We start from the raw sequence: 8584 nt of genomic DNA on the forward strand, positions 1-8584 counted from the left end.
CCTGATTCTCCATGAAGCGGTAGAATAAATCCAGAAAAGTTGGGAACCTTTCTCTTCCACTCTGGACCTTGACAACCCAATTCCTGCACAGCCATCAGAAAGCTCCCAGTTCACTCACTACACTCCAGCCATTCGAGCCTTCTTGCTCTTCCTTGAACTTCCTGAGCTGGCTCCCACCTCAGCGCTTTTGCCTGTGCTGTTCCTTATGTCTTTCATTTTATCCTTCAGGCCTTGGCTCAAAGGTCACTCCTTCCTTTTCTACCCATATATTCTCCATTCCAGCGTTCTGGTTTATCTTCTCTGTAGCAATTATCACTATCCAAGGCTATCTTTTTTATTCCTTACCTTCTGCAGAAGCCTCAGCTCCATGGGGGTATGAGGGGCTGAGGTGAGTGGGAGGTGGGAGTGAAGTGAGTGGAGTGAGGGGTTGCCTGTCTTGTTTAAAGCTAAATTCCTATCTCCTATCATCGTGGCTGCCTTATAGTTGCCCAATAAATATATGTTCAGTGAAAGAATGTAACTGGGAAGGTGTATCAGAGATCCCTCGGCTGGGTCCACTCATATTTTCAGATGTGGAAACTGAGGAGGCAAGAACCCGCCTGAGTCCCAGGGCTGTGTCCATGGCGGGGCATCTGGGGGGAAGGGGAGGGCTCCTGGCACGTGCTGAGCCCTCACGGACGCTCGGCCTCCGGCCCCTGAATCCCTCTGGGCGTCTCGGATCCTCTGAGCCCCTTTGCAGACAATGCAAGGCAGCGGCCAACAGACGAGTCCCGCAGCAGCTGCGCAGGCGGCGAGTACATGTGAGAAGTTTGTGAAAGGAGACCAGAGAAAGGGAGAGGAAGGCAAGTCAGGCGGCTGCGAACACCTGGCCAGGCAGCCCCGCCAGCTGCCTCGCTGCGCGATGGCATCTTGAGTTCGGGCCCTCCTATCGGGGCCATATCCCATTCCACCCTCCCTGCCCCTTTTCCAACTCTCCAATGTGGGGCTTGGGAATGAAGGTGGGTGGGGGTAGCTGCTGGCTTCTCCAAGTGCAACTTGTGCCCGGAAGCATGCCTGGAGCCTGGCCAGCCTCCGGAAGCAAGAAGAGAAGTAAAACCTGCTCGCCCTACTCCCTTGGCCCCTGGGCTTGGGAGATGGGATAACTAGTGCCAGCCCAGGATGTTAGTTAGGACTAACTAACAAACCTGAGCTCCAGAATCAGATAAACCAAGGCTCCCATCTCCATGCTACTACTGCCTAACTGTGCGGCCTTGGGCAACTTACTTAGTCTTTCTATGCCTCCTTTTTCTCATCTGTAAAATGGGGATAATGATATCAACCTCACAGGCTTGATTTGGAGACTCAGTGTACAACACTTCCAAAGCATCTAGCTCAGAGCCTTGTACACAGGAACCACTCCATAAATGGCCCTTCTTGTCACCATCATCATGGGCACTGCCCTGGCCAGAGTTCATTAATTCAACATGAATTACATCAAGCTCTTAATGCTGCCTGGCCTGTAGACACAGGTACTGGAAACACAGACAGTTCTTCAAGGAGCAGAGACCATAAAACATCGCGTTCTTACTAAGAGATAATAAGGGAAGATGCAAAAGACATTGGAAGCTCAAAGAAGGAAAACTCTCTTTGAGTCTCCATGAAACTTACATAATTAGGGCAGGATTTTAAAATAATAATAATAATAATAATAATAATAATAATAATAATAATGATCCAGGTGACAAGGATATAGACCAAGTTTTTCAAGTTGAGAGTCCCAGATCCTCTGCATCCAAAATCATGGATGTCTATTAAAAAGCACGTTAGTTTTTGAGGTCAGCATCTCTGGGTGTGGGCCTGTGGTGCTGTATTTTAAGAGGTTGCAGATGATTCCTACTCATACTAAAATTGAGAACCGCTGGCCCACAGGAAAATGCATCTGCCCCCAGGCCCCTACCCCCTTTGCATCTCTACAAGGCTAGTCCTTCCGGAGGATATGGTGCTTTGTGCCCTGACTTCACCTTACATGTGGCAAATCTATGTCCCTACTAGACTCTGAGCTCCTGAAGCAGTGTCTTCTGTATCTTCAAGGCCTTCCACAAGACTCTGCTGTTAGTAGGTATTTGGAAATGCTTATCAAATGGGGAAAATTCTTCCTTCGATGCCACTTGCATAAATGCCCACATAGTCCTTACATGGACCTTCACATATTTTGTTTGGCCCATAAATGGTATGAGTGTGTGTGTGTGTGTGTGTGTGATTGTGATTTAGTGCCATGGTGGTGGTGGGGGGTGGGTAAGTGCTCTCTAGTTTACCACAGTTTCAATCTTTCCTTTTATCCACCCAGATAAAGTTGCTCAATTTTATTTTACTAGTTTTGCACTTAGAGAATTTAAGTTTACAAATTCTGGAAAGTGTAGAGGCTGTTACAAATTGCTGTCTAAGGCTGTCCTTCCAATTGCTTTCTCTATGGTCTTTTCCCTCTTTTCTTCTCCAGTCTCCAGTCTGTTATCTCCAAGGCCTTCTCAAAAAGACTGGTCCTTAAGGATGGGTGTTGTCTTACTGCTGGCTGCCTAGAACTGCCAGTAGACCTTCTTAGAGGGGAAGATGGGAAAAACCCTAAAACACACGGGACCAGACACAGGTGTGTTTTTTGATTTGTGATTCTAATGCCTGGGGATGCTGGAGTAGGGGCTGGTAAGCTGAAGGTCAACATTGGAGGCATGTGAGGACCAGTTGGTTTTGCTCTGTTTCTGACTCATGCCTGACCTCTATGCTGGCCAGTATCTCCCAGACCCCTGAGAGGACAGAGCAGAAAAAGAGAACAGATATGAATCCTTTCTCTCCCAGTTTCTAGGGGTTCAGCTTCACAGACAACTAGGGTATTATGGAATGAGTACGGGTCTCAGGGCATCATGGGACCAGGCAAAATACAGACCAGTGTATCCCTGTGTTTCATTCCCCTTTTCCCTTTGGGCTTCCAGCACTGGGAAGAAAACAAAGACTGGTCTTAAATCCTAGTGAGTGATAAAATAATGCTGCATTCAGCTCTGGGGAGTTGAGTGTCCCTGGAGATAAGTTCCTGACATGCTCAAAGTATGTTTCATTCAAATTAACCAGAACGATAGTCTTTGGTTAAAGCTGGAAGTCTTTGTTAAAGCTTAGCAATCATCTTATCCAGCCCACTCCTTGTAGGTAAACTGAGGTCCAGTCAGGGTCACCCATACTCCGTGTCAGAATGCAGCCCCAAATCCAGCCCTCCTGCAGCCCATAGTTCTGATGTGTACTCTGCACTTCTAGAATCCCGCCACCCTTGTGCTCTGTGTCTTGTTCATGAATCTACCTCCTTTCTACTGCTTGGCAAGTTTAGAGTTAACTTTCTGAAGTGAATATTAGACTGGTGACTCCTTGAGTGCCAGCATGGAATCTGATTCACATCTGTGTCCCAGCCTTTGGCGTGGGGTCTGGCACAATGCAGGTGTTGGGTGAATGGAGAGCAAGGATCCACAGTATGCATGTGCAGACAAACCGGGCTCCAGGGGGATGACTTGGGCCACCCCCACTCTCACATGCTTTCTCTTTAAGTTGAGGAAGAAGAGAGGACCATGTATTCAATGATATCAATGCGCCAGGCACTGTGCCATGTGCTTATAGCAGTGCATTCCTCACAACAATCAATGGGAAAAAATGATCATCCCCATTTTACAGATGGGGACACCGCAGTACAGAGAAGTTGAGAATATCTCGTGGTCTCAGCCAGCAAGAGGCAGAGGTGCATTTTGAATCTGAGGCCAGGGCCTGAGTCCTATGGCATCAGGTTGTGAGGGAGTTTACTGAGCACCGATTTCGTGGCTCAATGCTTTTCTTCTTACCCTAACTCTAAACATCTTCACCAGAACCCAAGGAGACAGACAGTAGTGCAATTCCCATTTAAGAGCCGCCGAAACCGAGGCTCAGAGGGCTTTAGCGAAAGGGTTGCGCTTGGCTCTAGGCACCTGGGCTGAGTCTTCTTCCCACCATCGCAGGGCGGGAACCAGCGGAGGCGGCTGGCTTGGATGGGGAGAAAAGCAATTGGAGGGCGCCGAGGGGAAGAGGGAGCCCGGATCTCTCAGGGCGTCCTCTTGGACTAAGGGATGTTCCCCTGCACCACACCACCCAACCTCGTTCAGATTCTGGGAAACCCGGCACGTACATATCCTGCACAATAACAGGCAGGGTGAGGTCTCTAAGCCCCGAAGATCGCTCTCTCAGCGGAGGCAGTGGGCCTGACGAGGGGGTACAGCTGCACGCGCGGGGTTTCTCTCCGAACCGGAGTGCTGCGTAGTCGCGGTCCAGGATTCCCCATCCATTATTCACAATGTTTACTAGCGCGGGGGGAGGGATAAGAAAGAAGAGGGAAGTAGAGAGAAAAAGAGGCTAGGGGAGGTGGAGGCGGGCAGTACTAACCTCGAGAGCCCTCAAGTTCCGAAACTTCGAGAAGAAAGACCAAGAGGCTAAGGCGCCTGGGAAGCAGCAGGCCGTCAGTAAATATTTGTAAGATGGAGGGATAACTGGGTGAGTGAGTGAATGGGCGAATCATTAGCCCCTCTGATCCTTGTTTTCCTCATCTGTAAAACGGGGTAACATCACCTACTCCATACGGTGGGTATGAGAATCCCATGGGCAAACTCTAAATTGTCTAGCACATATTAGGAACTCTTAAACGGTAGCTGTTGTCACGAGGAATGGGCTTGCAAGCTCTGGCTGCCCAGCAGAAGTGCACTGAAGGACTCCCAGGCCTCGAGGGCCATCCTGAACAGTCGCTATTCTAAAAAATACTCCACAAGCTTCCTTAGACGGGAGGGTTGGAGGAAGAGTGGGACAAGTTACCTCCCTCAAATGAAAGCAAGAAAGGCAAGCGTGGGGAGGAAGCCACTCCTGGACTGAGAAGGCAGTTACTGCCCCTACCTCTACCCCGGAGCGCGGTTGAGGGAGGGGGGGCAGGGGTCACCCGGGGCTCGTTCTGGCAGCCCCTCACCCTCCCCAGGGCCCGTCTGGGCGCTTGGAGGCGCCTCCTCGCTGTGCCGCGGGACCGGACTCTGGTGGACCGCTTGGGCGTGAGGCCAGGAGCGCCCTGGAAATGGGCAGTTTGGCGGCAGCCGGGCAGACGGAGTGTGTGTGAGTGTGTGTGTGTGTGTGTGTGTGTGTGGTGGAGAGGGGAAGTTGGAGTAGGGTCAACTTCCTGACCCAGCTCAGCCCAGGGCTGCCCTTTTATCCTGGCAGTTCGAGCTGGGACAGGACGGAGAGGTTTGAGACTTTTGGGGTGGCATGGGGGAAGGGAAGTCCACGAAGAAGAAAGAATCGGAAAGGTCTGGCGGGTTGGAGCCAGGCGGGGCGGGGCGGACTGGGAGAGGCCAGGCCAGGCCCGGGTATAAAGGCTGTGGAGGGGGCGGCCGCCGCGGGCGCAGAAAGGCGCGCCGCTAGCTGCTGTTTCGCCTCACCTCCCGGGCCGCCCCTGCGAGTCCCGGGCGCGTGAGCACGCCTGCGCGCGCCCGGGCCCTTCCTGGCAGGCTGCTTGTAAGATGAGTGAAGAAGCAGGTGGGGGAGAGGGGAGGCAGCGAGAGAGAGGGCGAGGGGAGCGCGGGCGCTGAGCAGCGCTCACTTGGAGAGCGGCAAGCAAGCTAGACAAGCCTGATTCCATGTCCCCTGCTGCCACCCTGCTAGGAGCGCGAAGATGATGGCCATGAACTCCAAGCAGCCTTTCGGCATGCACCCGGTGCTGCAAGAACCCAAATTCTCCAGCCTGCACTCCGGCTCCGAGGCCATGCGCCGAGTCTGTCTCCCAGCCCCGCAGGTACGTAGTGGAGCGTAATTACCGCTCTAAGGCACATTTTTTGACAGGCACTAGCTTCATGTTTTTTTCATGTCGCCCAGAACAATCGCCGCTGTCTGAACCCCTCTCCTTGTCTCCCCCGCGTTCTCTCCCGGCGCGCTCTCTCTCTCATTCATGTCTCTGATCCACACGTCTGTTCCAGCAGAGCTGCTGCCTCCGTATTAATTTTTATGACCTGGGCTTTGAGGAGAGGCATCTCGGTTGCTTGAAAATGTGTTTTAATCCTGTGTTGACAGTATTCCCTACTGACCGTGCTGTGCGCCTTCTTGCTTGCAGCTGCAGGGTAATATATTTGGAAGCTTTGATGAGAGCCTGCTGGCACGCGCCGAAGCTCTGGCGGCGGTGGATATCGTCTCCCACGGCAAGAACCATCCGTTCAAGCCCGACGCCACCTACCATACCATGAGCAGCGTGCCCTGCACGTCCACTTCGTCCACCGTGCCCATCTCCCACCCAGCTGCGCTCACCTCACACCCTCACCACGCCGTGCACCAGGGCCTCGAAGGCGACCTGCTGGAGCACATCTCGCCCACGCTGAGTGTGAGCGGCCTGGGCGCTCCGGAACACTCGGTGATGCCCGCACAGATCCATCCACACCACCTGGGCGCCATGGGTCACCTGCACCAGGCCATGGGCATGAGTCACCCGCACACCGTGGCCCCTCATAGCGCCATGCCTGCATGCCTCAGCGACGTGGAGTCAGACCCGCGCGAGCTGGAAGCCTTCGCCGAGCGCTTCAAGCAGCGGCGCATCAAGCTGGGGGTGACCCAGGCGGACGTGGGCGCGGCTCTGGCTAATCTCAAGATCCCCGGCGTGGGCTCACTGAGCCAAAGCACCATCTGCAGGTTCGAGTCTCTCACTCTCTCGCACAACAACATGATCGCGCTCAAGCCGGTGCTCCAGGCCTGGTTGGAGGAGGCCGAGGCCGCCTACCGAGAGAAGAACAGCAAGCCAGAGCTCTTCAACGGCAGCGAACGGAAGCGCAAACGCACGTCCATCGCGGCGCCGGAGAAGCGTTCACTCGAGGCCTATTTCGCTATCCAGCCACGTCCTTCATCTGAGAAGATCGCGGCTATCGCTGAGAAACTGGACCTTAAAAAGAACGTGGTGAGAGTCTGGTTCTGCAACCAGAGACAGAAACAGAAACGAATGAAGTATTCGGCTGTCCACTGACTGCGGCAGGGCGCAGCGTCGGGAGCTGGGAGAGCCTAGTGCTCATCCCTCCCGGGTTGGGGGGATGGTTATCGGGAACTCCAAGGCGTTTCCTAGGCAGGTTAAGCTCTCTCCTCCGAAGCCACAGACTTTCCCCCTTTGTCCCGGCTGGTTGCCTCCGGCCTTCTCTTCCTCTTTCCTTTCTATTCCCACCAAAAAAAGTTTTGGCGCTGGGAAAATATTCCAGAAGGGCGGGCCTGAAGGGTACTTGTGCTGTCCGTGGTGCTGAAATTTGCCCTCTCGCTCGGGGCCGCACGACTCCAGAGCAGGGGCCCCAAAGCAGAGGACAGTGAATTGGCCCAACCGCCCGAAGCTAGTGTGAAAACGCCACTTTGCTAAGCGCGATTAGGCAAAGGGTGAAGAGATAAAAAGGAAGTGATCAATAATAACACAAAGTCTAGGATATCTAAGGGGGACACAAACATGCACTGGAGATTTATTACAGTATATAAAATACATGTATGTTTCCAAAGGATAGCCTTATACTCCCTTCCTTGCCTAAATTCTATTCACCTTATCCTTTGGTTTGCCGTAAATTCTCATAAGGTAGCATGAAGATTAGGTTCAGGGAAAGTATGCAGGGAGTTGCGGGCTCCAAGTTGCCATTTTTTCGTGGTAAGTAGGGCTTCAAAACAGGTGGGCCCAGTCTGGCGACTGAAAATTCTGGGATCGCTTGGCTGTTTGTAAGCAGCTGCCAGCACCAGCTCCGGCCGTCTTTCACGACCTACTGGTGTTTGAGGGGTAATTACTGCTTGCTGGAGAGCGGGAGTTGGTAGTGTTCATACCCGCTGAGGACTCTCCGACCCCAGCTCGCTGCTCTTGCCAGATTGCCAGCTCAGCGTGCAGTCGGCTGCTGGAAAGTGACTGTAACTTCTCTGCATTATATGCAAGTCCTTTCAACACGTCTAACCTCGTTGCGCTTTTGTTATTACTGTTGTTGTTAACATCGTTCATTCCTATTATTTATTTAATTCTGCTTCTTTCCGTTCACTTTATGTGGGTGTCTTTCGGTGGAAGTTCACTTATAGTTTTGTGAGGGAAGAGGAGTGGGACCATCTGCCTGAACCCTTCTCACCCTGCCCCTCTAGCTCAAATTTTATTTTATTTTTTCGTTGCTTCATGTAGTTTGCGTGTTGCTGTGTGACCTTTGGTTTCATTCTCTGAATAGATACAAATAAAATATTAAGTTTTCTTCTCTCTTTACCCCTTGAATTAACTTCTAAAATAAATGCTTTATTTTTCAACCCGAATCAAAGTGGTTTTATTTTTTCTCAGAGGCTAAGGGGTACTAGCTTTGGAAAGGATTTAAAAAGGAGAACCCCAAAGGGCTGGGCTGTCAGTTTCTGCTGCCCAGCCCCCAGCCATCCGTTCTCCCCACTCCCCTTCCATGGCAGACTCACTTGGAGCTCCTCGTGGGAGACCCTGTGGCTTGTGTCTGAACTTGAGGTTTCAAGGCACTTCCTTCCATGCTTCCCTGCCTGCCATCTATGAGACTCTGCTCAATTTGACTTAGCTAGTAAA

General features: G+C 52.2%; 1 protein-coding gene across 1 annotated transcript; it reads left to right on the top strand.

Moving 5' to 3' along the window:
- The first annotated feature begins 5418 nt into the window (after window positions 1–5418).
- On the top strand, window positions 5419–8313 carry POU4F3 (POU class 4 homeobox 3). The gene is made up of 2 exons (XM_054547048.2): window positions 5419–5812; window positions 6128–8313. The coding sequence occupies exons 1-2, from the start codon at window positions 5693–5695 to the stop codon at window positions 7022–7024; spliced, it is 1017 nt and encodes a 338-aa protein (XP_054403023.1). The 5' UTR covers window positions 5419–5692; the 3' UTR covers window positions 7025–8313.
- Window positions 8314–8584: the final 271 nt, after the last annotated feature.

The sequence above is a fragment of the Pongo abelii genome, chromosome 4, assembly GCF_028885655.2.
Source record: "Pongo abelii isolate AG06213 chromosome 4, NHGRI_mPonAbe1-v2.0_pri, whole genome shotgun sequence".
NCBI classification, from domain to species: Eukaryota; Metazoa; Chordata; class Mammalia; order Primates; family Hominidae; genus Pongo; species Pongo abelii.

Excerpts from the sequence above, each read along its gene's own strand:
- POU4F3 (XM_054547048.2), top strand. The coding sequence starts at position 5,693 with ATGATGGCCATGAACTCCAAGCAGCCTTTCGGCATGCACCCGGTGCTG. Across the intron at positions 5,813-6,127 it reads TCTGTCTCCCAGCCCCGCAG|CTGCAGGGTAATATATTTGG; the intron begins GTACGTAGTGGA and ends TCTTGCTTGCAG.